The sequence below is a fragment of the Theropithecus gelada genome, chromosome X, assembly GCF_003255815.1.
Source record: "Theropithecus gelada isolate Dixy chromosome X, Tgel_1.0, whole genome shotgun sequence".
Lineage (NCBI taxonomy): Eukaryota > Metazoa > Chordata > Mammalia > Primates > Cercopithecidae > Theropithecus > Theropithecus gelada.
Window position 1 is genome coordinate 148,212,970 of NC_037689.1, and position 24,383 is coordinate 148,237,352.

Consider the following 24,383-nt stretch of genomic DNA (forward strand, 5'->3'; position numbering starts at 1 on the left):
ATACCACATTAACACAATGAAAGATAAAAACCATAAAATCATCTCAATTGATGCGGAAAACCATTTCACAAAGTTTAGCATCCTTTCTTTTATGATAAAAACTCTTAATAGTTTATACTTTAAAAGTTCGTCAACATCATAAAAGCCAGTTATGAAAAACCCACAGCTAACATAATCAATGGGGAACAACCGAAGGCTATTCCCCTAAGATCCAGTACAAGGCAAGGAAGCTCACTCTTGCCACTTCTATTCAACATAGTACACAGTGCCAGGCGCAGTGGCTCATGCCTGTAATCCCAACACTTTGGGAGACCGAGGCAAGGAGATCACTTGAGGCTAGGAGTTGGAGACCAACCTAGGCAATATAGCAAGACCCTGTCTCTACTTAAAAAAGAGCCAGGTATGGTGGTGTGTACCTGTAGCCCCAGCTACTCAGGAGGCTGAGGCAGGACTGCTTGAGCCCAGGAATTTGAGGCTGCAGTGAGCTATGATTGCACCACTGCATTACAGCCTGAATGACAGAACAATTTCAGAGACTGCACCCTGTCTCTGAAAAAACAAAACAAAACAAAACATAGTATTGGAAGAACTGCCAAGAGCAATCAGACAAGAAAACTAAAAGGCATACAAATCAGAAAGTAAGTAAAATTATCTCTGTTTTTATTTTTCTTTGAGGCAGGGTCTCGCTTTGTCACCCAGACTGGAGTGCAGCAGCGTAATCATAGCACACTGCAACCTTGGCCTCCAGGGTGCAAACAATCCTCCTGCTTCAGCCCCCCAAGTAGCTGAGACTACAGGCACGCACCACCAAGCCTGGCTAATTTTTTTGTATTTTTTGTACAGATGGGGTTTCACTATGTTACCCACGCTGGTCTCAAATTCCTGAAGTGATCTGCCCACCTCAGCCTCACAAAGTGCTGGGATTACAGGCGTGAGCCACTGTGCCTGGCCCAAAATTATCTCTATTTGGAGATGACATGATCCTCTATGTAGGAAACCCCAAAGACTCCACACACAAAAAAGCTGTTAGAACTAATAGATGAATTCAGTGAAGTTTCAGGATAGAAAAATCAATGTACAAAAACCGGTTGCATTTCTGTACACAAATAACAACCTATCCAAAAAAGAGATCAAGAAAACAATCCCATTTACAATAGCATCAAAAAGAATAGACTACTTAGGAATAAATTTGACCAAGAAAGTGAAAGCTCTGAACACTGAAAACTGTAAAACTCTGATAAAAAGAAATTGAAGATGACAGAAATAAATTGAAAGATATCCCAGGCTCATGGATTGAAAGAATTAATATTATTAAAAAGGCTCGTACTACCCAAAGCAATATACAGATTCAACACTATCCCTAGCAGAATGGAATACTACATGCCCAGGATAAATGATCAAACCACAGCTACATGCAACACAGTTGAATCTCATAAGCCGGTTAACTAAAAGATGCCAGGTACAAAAGGATATAGAGTAGCTCCCCCTTATCCATGGGGGATATGTTCCAAGACCCCCAGTGGATGCTTGAAACCACAGATAGTACCAAACCCTATATATACTATGTTTCTTTCCTATATATACATAACTACGATAAAGTTTAATTTATAAATTAGACACAGTAAGAGATTAATAGCCAATAACAAAATAGAACAATTATAGCAATATGCTGTCATAAAAGTTACATAAATGTATTCTCTCCCTTTCTCTCCCACTCTCCCCCTCTTGAAATACTGTAATATTTTCAGACCATGGTTTATCATGGGTAACTGAAACCATGGACAGAGAAACTTCAGGTAAGGGGGGAACCACTGTATACAGTATTATTCCAGTCATATAAGTTCAAAAACAAACTAAACTCATGTTTTGGGATGCATGTGTGGCAAAACAGTAAAGAAAACCAAATAAACCATCACCATAGAAGGGAACACTATGAGCAGAAGCAAATGGTGCAGCATTTGTGGAACTCAAAGCAAGTTGGTATTCCTGAGTCGTAATGTGAATGGGCCTGGCAGAAGATGACTGAGAGGTAGGCAGGGGCAAGTCATGGAGTGCCTTAGGGGTCATGGGTGGGAGACGGATTTCAGGGTGGCAAGGCTGGGGACAGAAAGGCCACTTTGAGGCTGATGTAGTTGACCAGATGGGGAGAACTGAGCCTGGAATAGAGACAAGTAGAGACACAGATTGAAAAAAAAAAAAAAAAATTTAAGTTTGTGACTGAAAAAAAGAGACAAGAAAGAAGTCAAAGATGGTACTGAAGTTGTTGGTGGCTGCAATTGGTTGGCAAGTGGTATCATTTTCAGAAATAGAGAATATCAGGAGAGGATCAAGTCTAGAGTGATGCTGAGGCCAGTTTGGGATATACTGAATGTGAGGAGAACAAGTGTCCAAGATGTGGTTAAGTTTAGTTCTGAAGCTCACAAAAGAAGTCGGAAACACAGATTTGGGGACAAAACTATGGAAGTAGATGACATTGCCCATGCAAGTAAGTGGAGAAAAGTGGCACGCCCCAACTCCAGAGTGTTCAGGACAGACAGAGGAAGAGGAGACTTGGGATGAGATGGAGAAGGAAGGTCAGATAAGTGCAGAAGCAAACAGTTGAATCATGGAAGGTAAAAGACAGGATAATTTCAAGGAACAAGTACTTAGCATGGGAGATCTGGTGAATCAAGGATTAAAAAAATGTCCAGTCAATTTGGAAAGTAAGAGGTCCCTGGAGGACATTCGCAAGAGCTGTTTCATTGAGGCAGAAGTCAAAGAACAGCGAGTTAAAAGTCACCAGCCAGGATTCTAGCTTAAGCAGCTAAGGGGTGCAAAAGGCTGAAAGCGCACCCAATTTGAGAAACTATTATTTTGGCACCGGGGTCTGCTTTAGCACCACTAAGCTGCAAAAAGATGCGATGGCCTGTGTTCTAGGTGCTAGGGCAAGGGCCATGTAACAGTGAAGAGAAAAAAGAAACTGAAGAGGAATAGCCCCACCTCCTGCAGGCATTTATTCAACAAGTACCTGTGAGCTCTATCAGCTTAAACGCGACTTGATTATGGCACTCTTCCCCAGTGCCCCTCCCCTCAATACTATCTTAGGTCCCAATGCTCTATGCTCCCTCAGGGCCTTATACATCTCCTAGTATTGCACTTGCCATACTTTGTTGAAATTATGTGTTGAATGTCTTTCTTCGTCACTGCACTCTAAGCTGCCTTCTTCTTAGCTATAATGCCCAATAGGGTGCCTGGCACAAGGTAGGTGCAAAATATATATATTTATTTGAATGCATGAATTGGTGAGTGAATGAACGAAGGGTACACAAGAGTGGGATTCTCTTTCTAGAGGGTTTGCTATAAAGAAAGGAGAGAGATTGGATAATAACTGTTGAGAAATGAGACAGACAGAATGGGCTTTTGAAAGGAAGAGACTTTCATGGGATCATACATCAGGAGGAAGAAGCCAGTGGCAAATGAGAGATTGCATAGAGAAGAGGGAGCTGTTACTTGATTGAACAAGGCCTCAGAGTGGGGATGAGCCCAAGGACACAGACAGAGTGGAATTTGCTTTGCACAACAGAAAGGACTCCTCTTCCTCAGCAACTAGAGGAGTGTGGGTGCAGATGAAGAAACACTGATGGAGGGAATAATGGTTCCTCAAAGATGTCCATGTCCTCATCTCCAGAACCTGTGAATATGTGAGGTTACATAGCAACGGGGAATTAAGGTAGCAGATAGAGTTAAGGTTGCAATACTAGCTGACCCTTATATGAGGAGATCGTCCTGGATTATTGAGGTGGACCCAATGTCATTACAAGGCTCTTTAAAAGTGGAAGCTGGAGGTGGAAGAGACGTAAGAGTCATAGCCATGCCATGAGAGAAAGACGACTGGCCATGCTGGCTCTGAAGATGGAGCAAGGGGCCAGGAGCCAAGGACTGCACAGCTTCTAGAAGCTGGAAAAGACAGGGAACAGATTTTTCTCTAAAGCATCCAGAAGGAACACAGCCCTGCCTACACCTCGAGTTTAGCCCAGTGAGACCCGGGTTGGACTTTCATCTCCAGAAATAATAAATTATTATTAATATGACATTAATAATAATTAGTGAGATAATAAATGTATGTTGTTTAAGCCACTAAGCTTGGGTAATCTGTTACAGCAACCATAGGGTATGAATTCAAGGGGGATAGGGAATTTGAGGGAGTTCATGCCTGATTACCTCAATGTTCTTACACACTCCCACTATACCCACGATAGCAGAAGCCTGTAAGGAAAATTGCTTGGCCCAGAGCAGAGGAGAGGGAAGAAGATTCAAATGTCCCTGAGAAGTGGTGCTCACTAGCAGGCTTTCCAGTATAGTTCAAATTCACTTCACCTCAGTAGTTCAAAAGTCCTCAGGCACCAGTCTTGTGGTGCCCCCAGGTGCTTGGTGGAAGCAAATGCTCTATGGAGGAACACACCTTTATCGCAGGCTTCTAAGAATTCTCGCAAATCATTTTTCAAAGAAAATGAACATCTCCCAGTGAAAAATAGCGGACAGAAAGTCTTCAGCGAACATCAATAGAAACAAAAGAGCAGAAAAAGACTTGTAAGACTTCAGATTATTCAAATTATCAGACACAAGCAGTCATTCTGCTGGAGTTGGCTTATATAGGTTTGTCAGAGACAACTGTGAGCATCTCTTCCTAATTCTGTATTCAGTGATGTCAAGGTGGTACTTTGAAATTGGCCAAGCTGGGAAGAGTTACACCACAGAAATGAGCAAATGCTACAAATGAAGGCTTTGTCTTTCTTCAGAGAGCTGATAATTAAAAATGTACTAGAACATTGCTGGAGGCAGGTTAGAAAAATGAATATGAAAATTATCTTTAAAGAAATAAAATCTAGGTGATCTTGAGTTTGACAATGAGTGTTTAGATATAAAGCTCAAGCACAATCTCTGAAAGAAAAAATTAACAAAATGGGCCACATTAAAAATTAAAACTTCCATGAAACATACTTAAGAGAATGACGAGACAAGCTGCAGATTGAGAAGAAATCTTTGCAAAACACATATTCGACAAGGACTGTTATCTAAAATATAAAAAGAACTCTTAAAACTCAACAATAAACACAATACATTTAAAAAATGGCCAAAAGACTAACAGACACCTCACCAAGGAAGATCTACAGATGGCAAATAAGCATATGACAACATGGTCCACATCATATGTCATCAGGGAAATGCAAATTAAGACAGCAATGAGATACCACTACACACCTATTAGAATGGCCAAATCCAAAGCACCAACAACATGAAATACTGGTGAGAATGTGGAGCAACAGAAATTCCCATTCATTGCTGGTGGCAATGTAAAATGACACAGACACTTTGGAAGACAGTTTAGTTTCTTACAAAGCTAAACAAAGTCTTACCATATGACCCAGCAACCATGCTCCTTGGCATTTATCCAGATGAATTGAAAACTTATGTCCAGGCAAATCCTTCACACAAACGTTTCCAGCAGTTGCCCCATGTTTGTCACATAGTTGCCGCAGTTGGTAGCAGTGAAAATGTTCTTCAACAGGTGAATGGGTAAACAAAACTATGGTACATTCAGACAATGAAATGTTATTCAGCACTAAAAAGAAATGAGCCTATCAAGCCATTAAAACACATGGAGGAACCTTAAGTGCATATTGCTAAGTGAAAGAAGTCAATCTGAAAAGGCTATATACCGTATGACTCCAACTATGTGACATTCTGGAAAAGGCAAAACTGTAGAGACAGTAAAAAGACCAGTGGTTGCCAGGGGTTCAGGGAGAGGAAGGGAAGAAAAGAGGGAGGGATGAGTATGTGGAGCACAGGGGATTTTTAGAGCACTGAAACCAGAAACCATTTTTTATGATACTATAATGGTGGATACATGTCATTACCATGTATTTGTCAAAACCCACAGAATGTACAACACAAAGAATGAACCCTAATGTAAACAGTGGACTTGAGTTAATAATAATGTGTCAATATTGGGTCATCAATTGTAACTCGTGTACCACATTAATGCAAGATGTTGATAATAAGGAAACTAGGATGGGGGGTGGGGCGTGCTGTGAGAGGGTATATGGGAACTCTCTAAAATTTCCACTCAATTTTTCTGAAACCTAAAACTACATAAAGGTCTATTATTTTTTTTAAAGGCACCCCAGGTAATTTTGTGCAGCTGGTCCAGTGCCAAGTGTTTAGAAATGACTATTTCAGGCAATACCTATATATTGGTCAAATTGCATCCTTAAATAGATGTCATTGAAAGAATTAATCACTGATTACAGAATTAGCTCCTTTTGGAAAGGTTTGTTGTATTGATTGATACTTTGGACAGAAATAGGCGTAAACGTAGAGATTTCTTTCTTTGGCCCTACACCTGTAGAAGCAGTGCCTGGTAGGATCTTGTAGGGGGAATTCAATCATCAAGTGGGACATGGATTGGAAATAGGAAGACATTAGATTAGCGTTTCTTTCAACCCAGTAAGTCTATGAGTCTCTACACCACTTATCAATGCATTCTCAGCTCCAAAGCCATCCTCCTTTAACTGCTCTGTGATAATGGAGATGGGCTTTGTAAATATTTACCAGCTGGCAAAATGTAAATCCTTGTCAGTAGAGGGCGCTAGAGAAAGAGAGAGAGACCAGAGGAGGAAAAAGCTTTATCTTCCAGATTCTGGGGTGCCTCATCTTTTTGCATCCTCCGGAGCACAGCTTTCTTTCTCTGGTGCTGGGCTCCTATGCACATGCTTTCTTTTGTGCTAGGCCCATGCATGTATTATCCTAAAGAAAACTACGTCAAAGCATTTAATAATCAAACTCCCAAAGGTCAAACATAAAGAAAGAATCCTAAAAGCAGCAAGAGAATAGAAACAAATAACATACAATGGGGCCCAAATATGTCTAGCAGCAGACTCTTCAGCGCAAACCTTACAGGCCACGAGAGCATGGCATAGCGTATTTAAAGTGCTAAAGGAAGAAAACTTTTATGCTAGAATAGAATATCCAGCGAAAATATCCTTTAAGCATGAAGGAGAAATAAAGATCTTCCCAGACAAACAAAAGCTGAGGGATTTCATGAACACCAGACCTGTCCTATAAGAAATGCTAAAGGGAGTTCTTCAATCTGAGAGAAAAAGGATATCAATGAGCAATAAGGAATTATCTGAAGGTACAAAACTTACTGGTAATAGCACAAAGGAAAACACAGAATATTATAAGACTGTGTGGTGTGTAAAACACTCTTAAGTAGAAAGACTAAACAAAGAATGAATCAAAAATAATAACTGCAACTTTTCAAGGCATAGACAATGCAATAAGGCAAAGAGAAACAATAGTAAGTTTAAAAACAGGCAGATAAAGTTAAAATGTAGAGTTGTTATTAGTTCTCTTTTTGCTTATTTATTTGTTTATGCAATCAGTGCTAAGTTCTCATCAGCTTAAAATAAAGGATTATAAGATAGCATTTGCAAGCCTCATGGTAACCTCAAACGTAAAAATATACAACAAATACACAAAATGTCAAAAGCAAGAAATTAAATCATACCACCAGAGAAAATCACCTTCACTTAAAGGAAAGAAGGAAGAAAGACAGGAAAGAAGGACGAAAACACCACAAAACAAACAGCAAACAAATTACCAAATGGCAGGAGTGGTCCTCACTTATCAATAATAACATTGAACGCAAATGGACTAAACTCTGTAATCGAAAGACACAGAGTGACTGAATGGATGAAAAAACAAGACCCTATAAGAAACTATTGCTTACAAGAAACACACTTCACCTATAAAGATACACAAAGATGAGGCCGGGCGCGGTGGCTCACGCCTGTAATCCCAGCACTTTGGGAGGCCAAGGCGGGCGGATCACGAGGTCAAGAGATCGAGACCATCCTGGCTAACACAGTGAAACCCCGTCTCTACTAAAAAATATACAAAAAATTAGCCAGGCGTGGTGGCAGACGCCTGTAGTCCCAGCTACTCAGGAGGCTGAGGCAGGAGAATGGCGTGAACCCGGGAGGCGGAGCTTGCAGTGAGCCGAGATCCGGCCACTGCACTCCAGCCTGGGCGACAGAGCGAGACTCCGTCTCAAAAAAAAAAAAAAAAAAGATATACAAAGATTGAAAATAAAGAATGGAAAATATAGTCCATGCTCCTGCTTCTCCAATGGACTCAAAATCTCATCCAAGAAAAGCATTTTAGAATATCTTTCTCATTCCTAAATAAGCACATCTGCACACCTCTCCTAAGTAAGACCTGATGGTTACTGTCTACAAATTTCAGCCTCTAATTACATCAAGTCAATTACCATGCTATTTCAGACTTGGAGAAAAGGATAATCCATATGTAATATCTGATGTTTTAACTTATATTTGAATGTGAATATCTCTAGCATTTGAAAAATCCCTAACATTCAAACAAGAGTGTTCAAACTCTGCGCTGAAGGCCTTACAAAGCAGTCCGGCTTTGGAGTCCAGGTCTCCTGCTGCCCAGTCCACCCTAGGGCTGCAAAGCATCCCTGCCCGAGGCCAGACTGAGTTGACACCTGTCTGCATAGGTGGCAAAGAGATTGTGTGCTTTTCTCCCCACTTTTGGTGAGCCCCATGCGGTGGTGCTCAGGATGAAAAGGATCCCCCTAACTCCGGCTGACATCTACTTGCCAAGCAGGGCAATGGAAGGCTTCAACATTGGTTCTCAAAGATGGAGCCTCATGTACACAGTCCTTACTCGGCAGTCATATGTTATGGTCCTGACACACAACAATGGCAACAAGAACAATGGCAACAACAACAACAGTGGGGCTTGGTTTTGTTTTCATTTTACTGGTCCATGCAACTCAAAAGTCTGTGACTAGGTGGTCTGAACTCACTGTCTTTTTGCCCTCCCAGTCATTTCTGTCCCTTGAGAGTGCTCTCAGCAGAGTCCACACCACCTCCTTGCAGTCAAATCCAGGGAACACTTCTTTGCCCTGTCTTACCAGATGGCCCAGCAACACTTGACACTCTAGATCACTCCTTCCATCTTAGAACACTTGACTTTCTTGGCTCCCATGCCCCCTCTGTCCTGACTCTTTGCTTGTCTCTGGCAACCCCCTCGAGCTCTTCCCAGGCTGCTCTTCCTTCACCTGCCCTGTCAGTGCCAATGATCTAGTATGTCTCCTTGGCTCGCTTGTCTTCTCATTTTACATGTTTTCCCCAGGCAAATTTACACATTCTCATCAGGGCCAACTTCATGGGTGTTTGACCTGTGCACTCACACAGGGCCCCATGCTTAGAAAGGCCCCATTCCTGATTCAATGCTTTCCTATCACCATCTGGAAATTTGTAATACTTTTGAACAAGATACCCTGCATTTTTCATTTTGCACTGGGCTCTACACATTACACAGCTAGCCAGTTCTGCTTCTCAAGGTTTTACACCTTTAGGCTGAAATCTGTAGCCCAGCCTTTCTCCTGTGCACCAGATCCACCTATCCAATCTTTCCTGGACGTGTTACAGGCTCTTCCCCTTCAAATAGCTTCTCTTTCTTTTTTTTATTTTTTAATTTTTATTATTGTTTTTTAATCTCAGGGACTGGCATCACTTTCTACCCAGTCACCCAAGGTCAAGATTTATTCTGAAGACAATGTTCTTCCTTTGGCTTCATTGACAATCTCATCTTCCAGACTTCCTCCTATTTCTGACTCTTCTCCCTCCTTTGCGGACCACTATATCCCAGCTGCTTGCTCAAATGTGGCTGCCTTAAAGGAATTTATCTTGGAGAAATGTATGTGTTTACTGAGTGGGGCAAAAAGTGTGTCTCTGAAACATGCTTGCCAGGTTGAGGCAAGTGGAGTCTCTAGAGCTTTGAGAGTATGAGATCTCTGGACCGCAGTTTCTGTGTGAAGGCGAGCTTGACACTGCAGTGTAGAGCACCTGTCATAGACTGAGGATATAGGAATTTCAACATCAAAGAATGGTGGATGGTGGAGATGATGGGAGTGGTGAAGCAAAAGCCTCCCGAGGGACCCTTTAGCCTTGCCAATAATTGAACTTGTGGCTGAGAGCCTTCCGGATAACTTCTAAAGACAAAGTTAAGTCATCTGTGGTGTTTTTTTCTGTAGTTTATTGTTTTAGTCCATTTTCTGTTGCTTATAACAGAAGACCTGAAACTAGGTAATTTATAAAGAAAATAAATTTTTTCTTACAATTCTGGAGGCTGGGAAGTCAAAGGTCAGGGGGCCATATCCGGTGACAGACTTCTTCCTGGTGGAAACACTGTTGCGTCCCAAGGCAGTGCAGGGCCTCATATGGTGAGGAAGCTAGGCATACTTGCTCAGGCCTCTCTTCCTCTTCTTGTAAAGCCACCAGTTCCACTCCCATGATAATCCACTAACGCATTCATAAGGGCAGAGCCCTACTGATACAATCACCTTTTAAAAATCCGACCTTTCAATATTGCCACCCTGGGGATTAAGTTTCCAACACATGAAATTTAGGGGACTCATTCAAATCATATCACTTAGGAACCTGTGGTTTTAATAATCCCACTCATTAGCTGTACTGATTTGAAGTGTCATTGAGAATTGCTACTTCACAAAAGAACCTTTGGACACTGTCATGGTTAATTTTATGAGTCACCTTGGCTAGGCCATGGTGCCCAGTTGTTTGGTCAAACACCAGTCTAGATTCTCTCAGATGAGTGTCTTAGACCATTTTGTGCTGCTATAATAGGATACTACAGATTGGGTAATTTATAATGAATTGAAGTTTATTATTCTGAAGCCTGGGAAGTCCAAGACTGAGGGTCCTATATCTGGCAAGGGCCTTCATGCTGTGTCATTCTATGGCAGAAGGTAAAAGGGCAAGAGAGAAGCAAAAGGGGGCTAAATTCTTCCTTTTATAAGGAACCTACTCATATAATGGGAACCCACTCCCACAATAACAGCATTAATTCATTCACAACCTAAAGATTTCTTAAAGGTCCCACCTTCCAACACTGTTGCATTGGGGATTTAGTTTCCAACACATGCTTTTCGGGGGATACATTCAAACCATAGCAATGAGAGTAACATTTAAATCAGTAGACTGAGGCGAGGCGCAGTGGCTCATGCCTGTAATCCCAGCACTTTGGGAGGCCGAGGTAGGTGGATCACTTGAGGTTAGGAGTTCGAGACCAGACTGGCCAAAATGGTGAAACCCCATCTCTACTGAAAATACAAAAATTAGCTGGATGTGGTGGTGTGTGCCTGTAATCCCAGCTACTCGGGAGGCTGAGGCAGGAGGATTGCTTGAACCAGGGAGGCAGAGGTTGCAGTAAGCCAAAATAGTGTCACTGCACTTCAGCCTGGGTGACAGAGTGAGACTCCGTCTCAAAAAAATTAAAATTAAAATTAAAATTAAAAATTAAATAAATAAATAAATAGACTGAGTAAAGCAGATTATTCTCCATAATGTGCGTGGGCCTCATTCAGTTAGTGGAAGACCTTAAGAGAAAAGACTAAGGTCCCCTAAAGAGGAAGAAATTCTGCTCCAGACTGCATTCAGATTCAAGACTGCAACATCAACTTTTGCTGGAATTTCCAGCCTGTTGGTTTGCCCTGTAGATTTCAGACTTGCCAGCCCCCACAAACACATGAGCCAATTCCCTAAAATATCCAAGTCTATACACATACATATACACGTACACACATGCATCCTATTGTTTCTGTTTCTCTGGAGAACCATGACCTAGTGCTTCTGGTAGGCAGTCTTGTACCCCCAGTATGTCTATGCCCTAATCCCTAGAATCTGTGGAGAAGAGTTTTTTTGAACTGCCAAAAAAAAAAAAAAAAAAAAAGAATTTGTACATGTCATCCATGTGTCATCCAAGCTCACCCACAAAAAATTGGATCGAAGTCCAGCTGTTTTAAATTTTATTTAATTTTGGCTGAGTGCGGTGGCTCATGTCTGTAATCCTAGCACTTTGGGAGGCCAAGGCGGGTGGATCACCTGAGGTTGGGAGTTCGAGACCAGCCTGACCAACATGGAGAAACCCCGTCTCTACTAAAAATACAAAATTAGCTGGACGTTGTGACGCACGCCTGTAATCCCAGCTACTCGGGAGGCTGAGGCAGTAGAATCGCTTGAACCTGGGAGGTGAAGGTCGCGATGAGCTGAGATGACACCATTGCACTCCAGTCTGGGCAACAAGAGCTAAACTCTGTCTCAAAAAAAGAAAAAAAGAAAAAGTTTTATGTAATTTTTTTATTGGGCGGCCTCTGAACCAGCATATGCTCAGAGAGACTGCCTTGTTTGCTTTTTGTTTTTGTTTTTTGTTTTGTTTTGTTTTGTTTTTGGAACGGAGTTTCTCTCTTGTTGCCTAGGCTGGAGTGCAATGGCACAATCTCGGCTCACCTCAACCTCCCCCTCCCAGGTTCAAGTGATTCTCCTGCCTCAGCCTCCCAAGTAGCTGGGATTACAGGCAGGCGCCACCACACCCGGCTAATTTTGTATTTTTAGTAGAGACATGGTTTCTCCATGTTGGTCAGGCTGGTCTCGAACTCACGACCTCAGGTGATCCACCCATCTCGGCCTCCCAAAGTACTGGGATTACAGGCGTGAGCCACTGTGCCCAGCCGAGACTGCCTTTTTTTAAAATTTATTTTTATCAAAAGTCCTGCTCTTTTGAGCTGACATTACAAACCCTCCAAATGATGGGAACATTTCTCTGCAGTGCAGTCACATGTAGTTCCATTGAGGATTAGCTTTGCTCAGTCCTAGCAAAATTCCGTTTTTGAGAAATTTATTTTACAAGGGATGATCAGGTCCACTTTCATATGCTTAATTTGTTTTCCAGAAATGAAAGTGATGACCCCAACCACAGTTTCCAAATCGTGAAGCTGAAGGTTAAATAACAAAGAGTTCCTCTGTCCTCAAATTTTATGAAAAGTAGCCAACTTTTTATTACCTCTCTTTCCTGAGTTCCCTTCCAACTGTCTACTGGACAACTCCATTTGGATACCCACAGGTACCTCCCAAGACTGCTATGCACTGTTGCACAGGTTGTGAAGTGCACAAGGGGGTCACATCTAAGGGGGACTGCTATGGTCTGAATGTCCCCCAATATTCACTTGTTGAAACTTAATCCCCATGGTGGTGGTGTTAAGAGTTGGGGCCTGTTGGGAAGTGATTAAGTCATGAGGGCTTGTCCTCATGAATGAGATTCAGTGACCTTATAAAAAGGCTTAACAGAAGGTGTTCACCCTTTTACCCTCTGCCATGTGAGGACACAGCGTTTCTCCTCTCTGAAGAATGTAGCAACAAAGGCACCATTTTGAAAGCAGAGAGACCAGGCCCAGACCAGCGAGAGTTTTCATGTTTCCCATCCCAGCCTCCAGAACTGTGAGAAATAATTATTTATTGTTTCTAAATTACCCAGTCTGTGGTATTTTGTTATAGCAGCACAAACAGACTAAGACAGGGATCCTTCAGAATGAGGTCCACATAGATTTCTAGGTCTATTATGGCAGTTTCTTGGCATATGGCAGCCAAAGGTTGAGCTTTAACAAAATTGGTATACTATGACAATTTTATGATAATAGAAGTCCAGTGTTGTAAGGAAGGGGTTTCTTTTTTCTGACACACACAAAGGCAACATATGGGCTTGGACTTAGGGTGGGTCAAGCTCAACATGTCCAGAACCAATTCATCCTGGTCACTGACCTCTCCCACCTGCCTGTCATCCTGGATTCCTTATATCTGTGGCTGATATCTCCTTTACCCAGTTTTCCAAGTCTGAAACCTCAGTGCCAGGCGTGGTCCATGTTGGCATCTCCTTCCCTCCTCATTTCATGTCCAACAGTCCATCAGTCACTGAGTCCTGTCCAATGTTAGGGTTCATGCATCAGGTCTTCCTTGATTATGACAACTTCTTAACTGACCTTCCCACAGCCACTCTTGCCCCTCCAATCCATCCTCCATCATGCAATCCTAGTGATCTTTCTGGAGTGGAAATATGATCACTTCACACTCCTTGTCACCTCTAACAGGGTTTCTCAAAGTGTGGTCCTCAAACCATGTATATCAGAATCACTTGAGGTGCTTTATCAAATGTGGATTCTTAGCACCTAACTACTAAATTTTCAGATTCTCTGTGGTGAAGCTCATTAATCTGCACATTAATGGATGTCCCAAGCCATTTTCATGTGTGTAATTTTGAAAACTACTACTTTCTACATAAACATGTCATAAACATGCATAAACATGTCATATACATGCAGCATACCATATACATTTCCCACTTCCCCAGCAGGGACTGCAGAGTGCAGCTGGGCATTCAAAGGAGGCCTTTCCTGTTTCCCGGTGAGCATCACCATGGGCCTGAGAAGTCACTCTTCACCTTGCCTCCCACCACACAACTCCTGTCCTCTTAGAGTGATTTCTAGGAATGCAGTATAGTCAACCCAGCAACTATGACTAGACCCCCATGTGGGCAGAAGGGGGTGGTAGGGCCTGTGTGTGTTCGGAGACAATTCACCATGACTATCTCAGGTTTCAGCATGGTCAAGGTTCTCTGAGGAAATACATTTACAGCCAAGTTAATAAAGTTGGTATGAGAAGACATTCCAACCCAGGGTGTAAATGTAAATCTCCACAAAGGACATTTGTTTACATTTGATCACTCATTCCAAGGTAAGGAGCAATCTCTCTCCCTGCAGGGGAGAATGGGCAGGTCAGTAGCAGCCAGAGTTTCCTGCCTTGGGGTTTTCTCTCCTGTGGTGTATCCCATTACATGTGCAGATACTATCTAGCCTCCTATTGGCCAAAGGCAGTTACCCCGTTCAAAAGGAGGGGAAATAGATACCACCTGTTTTTGTTTTGTTTTTTGTTTTGTTATGTTTTGTTTTGTTTGAAACAGAGTCTCTCACTGTCACCCAGGCTGGAATGCAGTGGCACGATCTCAGCTCACTGCAACCTTTGCCTCCTGGGTTCAAGCGATTCTCCTACCTCAGCCTCCCGAGTAGCTGGGATTATAGACACACACCACCATGCCTGACTAATTTTTGTATTTTTAGTAGAGATGGGCTTTCGCCACTTTGGCCAGGCTGGTCTTGAACTCCTGACCTCAGGTGATCTGCCCACCTTAGCCTCCCAAAGTGCTAGGATTACACGCGTGAGCCACCACACCCAGCCGATACCACCTCTTAATGTAAGAGTGGCAAGTTTGCACTGCAGAACAGCATGCCACTCTGTGGAGACTGGGGTTCAGGATGCAGATCCAAGCTATTGCTGTGGCTGCTGATTTTGCTGTGAATAATAAACTGTCTTTGTTTTGGACTCACAGGCTTTATATTTTCTCTCAGAGTGTTAGAATGTGGTGATCAACTAAACTTTCAGCTTGCCAGCAGGGTAAAATCTTAGATTATAACAGCTTCTGACCTACTACTGTGGAGTACCCTCCTTGGAGTGTGGCTATGATTTGTGCATGGATTCCTACAGCTGAATGGGGAAGGGAGCTGAACAGGTAGGGGATTACTTCTCTGGATCATTCACCAAGAGCAATGCTTGGGTGCTCTATTGCTGCACAAAAAATCACCCCAAAACCTAGTGGCTTAAAGCCATAATTTATTAGTTTCCAAAAATCTGTTAGTCAATTGTATGATTCACCAGCTTCATGTGGTGTTTGCTAGGCCACCGGAATGACTGAAAGACTTGAAATGGCCTCACTCGCTTAGCTGGCAGTTAGTGCTGGCTTCTGGCCATGATGCCTGGGGAACTCAGCTAGGGCTGTTGGCTGAGAGCTTTGGTTCTCTTCCATATGGGCCTCCCCCTGTGGCGGCTTGGGCTTCCTCAGAGTATGGCAGCTGACTTCCAAGAAGGAGTATGCACAGAAACCAAACTGGAAGCTGCAAACCCCTTAAGGGTTAGCCTTGGAAATTACACAGCATCACCTCTGCTACATTCTATTGGTCAAAGGGGTTACAGGGCCAGTCCACATTCAAGGAGAGGGTAAACAGAATCCACCTCTTGATGTGTGAGTGGTAAGGTCACCTTGCAAAAGAGTGTGTGGGATGGGGGATACTATTACAGCTGTCTTTGGAAGCACAATCTATCAAATGGACATAGATGGGGGACTATACAATAGTATTTCTCCAAGTGCAGTAAGCCCTGCATCAGAATCATGGGAGCTTTTGCTGAAAATGCAGACTGGGGCTGATTCTTGCACACTAACATTTGAGATCTGCTGAGCTGCAGAACAAAGCCCAAACTTGTTGGCCTACCAGTCCAGATCCTCACTTACCTTGTCTGACTTTATGCTCCAGTAACACTCAATTTCTTGGCATTCTCTTACACATAATAAGCTATTTAACCTACAGATATGGTTTGGATGCTTGTGCCCTCCAAATCTCATGTTGAAATGTGAGCCCTAATGTTGGAGTTGGGGCTGAACAGGAGGTGTCTGGGTTGTGAACTGGACTGTGAACATCCTGAGGGTGGACCCCTCAGGAATGGCTTTGTGGCCTCCCTGTGGTAATGAGTGAATCCTCGTTCAATGAGTTCATGCAAGAGCTAGTTGTTTAAGAGTCTGGTGCCTCCCTCACATTTCACTTGCTCCTTCTCTCACCATGTGACATGCCTGTTCCCTCTTCGCCTTCCACCATGATTGTAAGCTTGCTGAGGCCCTTACCAGAAGCAGATGCCAGCACAATGCTTCTTGTACAGTCTGCAGAACTGTGAGCAAAAATAAACTTCTTTTCTTTATAAATTACTAGGTCTCTGGTATTCCTTTATAGCAAAGCAAAACAGATTAATATACCTACTAATCCACACCTGTGCCCATAACTGTGCCTTCTGCCTGGAATAACTTGACTCCTTTGCCTCATCAAGGATTTACTCATCTTTAAAGATTCAGTTTTATGTCACCTTTTTGGGGAAGTTTTCCTGACCTCCTCTTCTCCTATGGATTGGGGTAGGTGTTCCACTCCTGTGCAACTGTCCCCATTATAGCACTTGCCAACTTGTAATGTCATTGTTAATTTGTCTGTCTCCTTCACTGGATTGTGAACATCTTAGGCAGGGATATGTCAGATTCATCTCTGTCCTCTAAATCCTAAGTGTACTTAACTGAATTGAAAGTATGATAGTGTCACAGTGAATTCCTCTTTGACCTAATCTTTCTTGAAGAATATGGTACTTAAAATATGCTTAAAGTTGCACTGTTTTCTTTCTGACAATTCTCAGCACAGCTAAGATGCTTGCAGCTACTTGTAACAAAATACCCAACTAAAAGTGGGTGTCTTAGTGTGCTCAGGCTGCCAAAACAAAATACCATAGACTGGGTGGCTTAAACAACAGAAATTTATTTTCTCACAACTCTGGAGGCTGGAAAGTCCAAGATTAAGGGTCCAGCAGGGACCTAGTAAGGGCTCTGTTCCTGGCTTGCAGATGGCCACCTTCTTGCTGTGTACTCACACGGCCTTTTCTCAGTGTGCGCATGAGTGCATGACATCAAGCTCTCTGGTGACCCTTCTTAAAAAGCACCAGTTCCATCAGACTAGAGCTTGGCCCTCATGACCTAATTGCCTCTCAAAGACCCCATCTCCAAACACCATGACACAGGGAGTTAGGGCTTCAACATATGGACTTCAGGGGGATGAAAACATTCAGTCCATAACAGTGGGCTAACCGTTTGATTTAATAATTTTAGAAAGCCAGCAACCTGCAGTAGGTGATTCTCCAGTGTGAGATAGGAGGTATTATTGTCTGGGGATCTTCCTTTCCTTCCTCCTAGCCCTCCTCACTCTGTCATCTTCTTACCCCAGGCTCACCTCCTCTTGTGAGTAAGATGGCTGTTGGGGCTTCAGGCATCATATCCTCAAAGTTCAGTTTGAAGTTATTAAGCTGGTAAGGCGGGATGGGTCTGGGATGGGCATGAGTAACTCCCTGTCTGCAGGTCTGCCTTTTAACAGTGAGCGAATTGTTCCCTTTGTATCTCCTTTGCCAGACCTGGGTCATAGGACTCCTGTCTACACCCAGAGCAATCACAGGCAAAGAGGCTTAATCATGAGCCACACACCCATTTCCAACTTAATCGGGGTGAGGTGAAAGGGGATGAGCTGTTGGATATTCGAACCCACACAAAATGAGCAAGGAAATAAATCTAGCCCAGAAAGCCAATGTCCTAAACGCCTTACCAAGATATTGGCTTGATTTTCATAGCAGTGATTTTTAATCAACAGAAGTTAAATGTTGGTCTTAACATAAACAATGGGCGGAAGCTCCGAGGGCGGCATCAGAACACTTGGTTGCCCTACAGATGGCAAGGAGGTGGGTTTGTGGCGGCGGGGTGGTGGGGAGGGCGCGGGAGAATGGAGGGAAGAATGGGGTGGGGAGGAATTGCTAAAATGCACGGAACTGCTCGTGCTTCAAGATGTCAAGACCGAAGGAGCTTGAGCTGTCCTATACCTTTTCTGGGAAGGACAACTGAGGGGGGGAATCATTTTTAATACCTGAATGTCTTCAAACTTCTTTTTACACCCCACGTCTCTGCAGTCAACCCGGTGTAACTATAGAGCGAAGCATGCTACGCATAATCCGTTTGGGGATTCCGAACCCCAGTGGCTCTGTACGCACCCAGGTCGCTGGAACAGGAGGTCCCAGACCCCCGCTCCAAGGCTCCGCGGGCGAGCGTCCAGGTGGGGCTGGGCGAGGTGGGGGTTCCCGGCGCCGACCTCGCGCACCGCCCTCCCCGCCCCCGCTCCCGCCCCCCGACCCCCGCGCGCGCGGCCTTGTGGGTAACGCGGGGCCGCCAGGTGACAGCTAATGGCGGCGGCCGCCTGAGGCGGGCGGGCGGTAGAGCAGGCGGCAGGAGGCGAGCGGCGAAACCTTCCCGGCCGCCGCTCCTGTCCCGACGGCGGCTTCCCCAAGGCGGCAGGACTCGGCGCGCCATGGACAGGCCGGCGGCGGCGGCGGCGGCGGCGGCGGCGGGCTGCGAGGGCGGCGGGGGCCCGAACCCGGGGCCGGCGGGCGGCAGGAGGCCTCCTCGGGCCGCGGGGGGCGCCGCCGCCGGCTCCCGGCAGCCCAGCGTGGAGACCCTGGACAGGTAAGCGGGGCCCCGGGCCGCCCCGGCCTCTCGCGCCCCGCTCCCGAGTGCCCCGCGCGAGGCCTGCCCGCCCCCTCCCCGGGCGCCGCGCAGGGCCTGGCAGAGGCGGGGTGGGCTGCCCCTCTTCATCCATCCCCTCCGGCCCCTCCTCCCCCAAACTCCCGGAAACCTCAGCGCCCCATCCGGGGGCTGCCGCCCTCGGACCTGCTGCGGGCCGCGCACCTGGCTCACTTCCGCCCCGAGAGCCCCAGCTCCTGGATCCCCGGGAGGGGCTTCGCAGCTGTCAAACCACTTCCCGCGCCGCCACCTGCTGCCCTTGGCGACCGCTTGGCTGTCCCTGCCCAGGTCACCAATTCTCTTGGGAGGGAGATCCCAGCCGGGCTCTCCTCTTTTAGCATCACCTTGCTTCGTGTGGTTTTAAGACCCCAATTCCGCTGTGGCTGCTTGGGGTCTTTGATGGGGGATTGGGAGTGGGGACGGGGAGATGGGACCCCGCGGGCGTGGGAGCTGGTGCAGATCGAGGCAAAAATCCGAGATGGAAAACGTCCAAACTGCTCAGGAAGCAAGAAAACAGAACGGTTTACTTTCAGTTCTTCACACTTTGAGGGAACCAGTTTATTGTTTTCATGAACACACAAGCAAGCCTACTGCTACTGAGGCAGCTGCAGAACTAAGAGAAATCAGAAACATAAAGTGACCGTGTCTAGCTGGGAGGGGCCACCCCATCCTCCGACGACAAGGGATGGCCTATCCTGTAACCCGGAACATCCAGTTTTCCCACAACTTGGCCATTTCTCTGACACCAGAGTGCACTCAGGCAGCATGCACTGCTGTAATGTAACTCAGTCAGTTTTACATGCCCATTCTTGCCTGTCCTGGTCATACCATTGTGCCAAACTTTTGGGAGTTTCCAAAAGTGCAGAAACAAGAAACATTCCCTTCACCTTTGTTTCTACCTCAGTGTAATTACAATATATTTTAATAAATTACCGAAGTGGTTAGTGTCACTGAAAACCAGTCACAGCTAAGACAACACTTGAAATGGTGAGGACTCCACACATCTGCAAATATTCAACCATACACGAGGTCTGGGCGCTTCAGAGAATAGCACAACACGGCTTTTGCTGTCTTACCATTTTGCTAGGCTTACCATCTAGTGGAGAATACAAACCAACCAACAGTGGAAATGGAATGTGATAAATGAGATAGGTGGTAGAGGCGAACTCAGGATGGGCATGCATCAGAATCATTTAAGGAGCCAAAGGAGACCAGAATGTGTCACCCCCAAATATGCCTCATCTTCTGGTTTCCTTCAGAGATTTTGATGATCAGGGAAAGCCTGAGAAAGGTGACATTTGAGTAATGCCCCCTAAGAGGCGAGGGATCCAGCCATACAGATACCTGGGGTCAGTGATAGTATTCTATTCAGAGGCCTGTGCAAAGCCCCTGAGGTGAGTGTGAGCCAAGTGTTCCTAGATCAGCAAGGAGACTAGGTGTCACTAGCAAGGAAGGAGCTAGAGACAAGTAAGGGATGACGTTAGAGAAGTCACAGAGCCAGATGGTGGAGAGCCTCAGAGACCATGGGGAGTCATTGGGGACTTTGTGCAGAGGAGTGACATAATCTGTTGTAGATTTCAGTAGGCTCTCCATGGTGCTATGTGGACAATAGAGTGAAAGGGGAAGGAGTTGAAGCAGAGACTGGCAGTAGGAGGCTATTGTAGTAAGCCAAGTGAGATGGTGGCTCAGGCCAGAGTGGAGCGGAGGAGGGGAGAAGTGGTCAGATTCTAGATGTAATTTGCAGGCCTGCAGGGTAGAGCCAATGGGGTTTGCTGAAGAGTGGTTGTTTGGTATGAGAGAAGAATCTGGGAGAGTTCCAGAACTTTAGCTTGTGGGAAAATTGTGTTGCTGAGATGGAGAAGTCTCTAAGATGGAGCAGGGTTAGAAAATAGCAGGCTCTTCGCTCTGGACATACTTGAGATGCCAATTATACGTCCCAGAATAGATGTCAAAGATATAGTTGTTCTATCTGAGCCTGGAGTTCAGGGTTGTCTGAGCTGGAGATTCAAAGTGGGGAGTCATGGGCTTATAGGTGAGGCTTAAATACATGAGGCACGTGGAGTTCACAGAAGAATGATGAGGGTCTGGAAAGGGGAGTTGGACTAGGAATAGGGCTGGGTGGATTTTCAAGATACTTACCAGGTAAGAGTGACCCGACATGGTGACCATTCAGATGTGAGGGAGGAGTGCTGGGTGGGCTTCAAGACAAACCTCAGCTTTCTAGCATGTGGGGGAAGGGTAACTGGCTGTGCTGCACCCTGAGTTAGGAAACACAGGAGCGGAGTAGGTTGTGGGGCTGAGCGGCTGATGCTGGTTTAGACAGGTTGAATTAGCAGGGTCTCTGGGCCAAACTAGTGGACGTGTCTTGTAGGAACATCAGCATTGAGATCAGGAGAGTCCAGTTTGGAGAAACAGAGCTGGGAGCCTCCAGCCTGTAAGTAGTTACTGACACCAGGAGTATAGAGGGCAATTGCACAGACTACAGAGAAGGGATGGGGGAGGAATCATGGCCTCCTTTCTCAGTTCTGTCATCTCAACAAGCTCAGATTCACAGTTTTCTTTGAAGAGTGACCTCTAGAATGGAACCTGGCTCTATGGGTGGGACTTGGCCATGTCCCTTGGACTATGGAGCCTTCACTTCTGCTCTGAATACTGTAATTAATAATGAGGAAGCTGTGGTCCTGTAAGAGGATGTGTCTTGCCAAAGATCATGGAGTTAGCTGGTGACAGAAGCAGGACTCATGTCCAGGCCTCCTGTCTGCTAGCCCACTATGTTTCACTGTGCGTAACTACATTGGCCAGGATGCTTCTGGTTGCAGGTGACAGAAACCACCGTTCAATCTAGCTTAAGCCAAATGAGATGTCCTGGCTCACAGAACTGCTCCAGATAGGAGGAGAGATGGCCACAGGCACAGTTGAGGATTGCAGGATTGCAAACGGTGTTGCAAACGGTGTTGTCGGGACTCCCCATCTCTCTCTCTCTCTTTTTTCCCCTCACTTTTTAATCCCTGTGAGTTCCTTAAGATGGTAGGGGTGGGGTGGGGTGGGAAGTGGCCTCCAGCAGCTCTGGATGCAGATCCATGTATTTCAGGATCCAAGAGGAAAGCCTGGGATTGGCTGGTCCTAGGTAACTCACCTACAAGTGGGAGCAGGTGGAGGAAGGGGTCAGCCTTCTTCTCCACTTTCCCCCACAGAAGCCTATGATGTGGGGAAGGGCAGTTCCCCAAAGTAAAGAGGAGGGTCCTTATCAGAAGAAGGGGGAAGGCATGCTGGGCAGGTGGTAATAACAGGTCACACTCATGCTCAGCAGTTGGGTTTCTGCAGTTTCTTCCTGTGTTTGCAACTGGTGGGTGCCGACAGAAAAAGGCATTATGACAGGCAAAGTATGATATACGCGGGAATGAAAGTGACTTAACCTTTAAGAAGGAAACAAATTTCTCTCTTTTCCCTCCTTCTCCCCCTCAGGTCGAAATTGTGGTATATAGATTCCTGGCATGTGATAGGAGTTTCTGCTCGTTCAGTATTTTCAACCACACAGATAACCTCTGGTGTGTTTTGATCAGAGACTGCAATTTGGATCACTAGCACAGAACTTCCGTTTTCTTTATTTTACTCTTTGGGTCATTTTCCATATTGCCTGGGGATTCCAGGTGTTTCTGTCCTTCAGATACATGAGTGTGGGTTTAATCAGTGATGTGATTTTTTTAAAAGGCCTGAAACATTCTTTACAGTGAAAGCTACCTGCAAGGTAAACTTTTGTCAGTATTCTTAGCCCTCTAGCTTGATTTCTTAGTGTTTTGCCAAATTGTGAGAGGAACCTGGCCTCTGGGGGCAATTGTTAAATCTCTCACTGCCTAGTTGGCTTATGTGGTCTTTTAGGTCAGGTGAGTACAGCCTGACCACTTGCCAGTCATGTGACCTGGGGCAAAACTGGGCCTTAATTTTTTCATCTGTAAAATGGGTCACTGTGAGGCTGGGCAAGGCTACATGTGTGAAAATGCTTTGATGCCTCAGAGCTCTGTGGGAGTGAAAGATGACATTTTCTTTGCATTGCTGTGTTTTCATATAAAGCGGTTGGCTCGCATCTGTGCTGCTGGCTTCAGTGCAGTGAGTCAGTCACTATTCGTTGTTCCATGTCCTGTTGAGGACAGCTACTTTCTCACAGGGCATGTCACCTCCGTGCCTCAATTTTCTCTCCTCAAAGACAAGTCGGCTAGTCCCTGTTCTGCCTTCTCATCACACCATGGTTGTGAGGCTCTGATATAATAAAAACCATTTGTGCTTGTAATCCCAGCACTTTGGGAGGCCAAGGCAGGCGGATCACCTGAGGTCAGGAGTTCGAGACCAGCCTGGCGAACACGGTGAAAACCCATATCTACTAAAAAATACAAAAATTAGCCAGGCATGATGGCACACGCCTGTAATCCCAGCTACTAGGGAGGCCGAGGCAGGAGAATTGCTTGAACCCGGAAGGGCGAAGGTTGCAGTGGGCCGAGATCGTGCCACTGCACTCCAGCCTGGGTGACAGAGCAAGACTCTGTCTCAAAAAAAAAAAAAAAAAAAAAAAGAAATAAAAAATAAAAACCATTTGTAAGTTGTCAAAGCACTTACAGAAGTGTAGTATTGTTAATACTACACAGAATATCATTTTTCTAGGCTGTAATTTATAAATCTCATGATTTTCTTCTGAGTCACTTTGCTTCACTCAAAAGTATACTATTTTCTAGATTTAAAACTACCAACATGAAATTAATTGAATGTTTGAAAAGCCTATGCTGTAAGATAAATATTTCACATATTTCTCCCGGGTGGGTGCGGTGGCTCATGCCTGTAATCCTAGCACTTTGGGAGGCTAAGGCGGGTGGATCACTTGAGCCAGGAATTCAAGACTAGCCTGGGAAACATGGCAAAACCCTGTCTACACACACACACACACACACACACACACACACAAGCCGGGCATGGTGGCATGTGCCTGTAGTCCCAGCTACATGGGAGGCTGAGGTGGGAGGATCTCTTGAACGTGGAAGGTTGCAGTGAGCCGAGATTGCGCCACTGCACTCCAGCCTGGGCGACAGAGTGAGACCCCATCTCAAAAAAAAAAAAAAAAAAAAGGATTTCTTCTGTATAATTTTAATAGAGTAAAATTCCATTAAATGGTAGAGAATAGTAAGCTTAACTAACACCTAGAATCTTCAACTTTTTTTGAGAAAATTGGGTGATTCATTTAAAATTAACCTGGAACCTAATCTTATTTCCTA

General features: G+C 44.9%; 1 protein-coding gene across 6 annotated transcripts in view; it reads left to right on the forward strand.

Moving 5' to 3' along the window:
* Positions 1–18,751: 18,751 nt before the first annotated feature.
* The window catches only part of MTMR1 (myotubularin related protein 1), a 78,124-nt gene continuing 72,492 nt past the window's right edge, over positions 18,752–24,383 (forward strand). For all 6 annotated transcript variants that reach the window (XR_003117671.1, XM_025373559.1, XM_025373557.1 and 3 more), the window contains exon 1: positions 18,752–19,065. Coding sequence is in view for 5 of the 6 variants with exons in the window: in XM_025373559.1 (XP_025229344.1) it covers positions 18,911–19,065 (155 nt within the window). In the remaining variant the exon portion in view is untranslated. The remainder of the gene's footprint in view (positions 19,066–24,383) is intronic.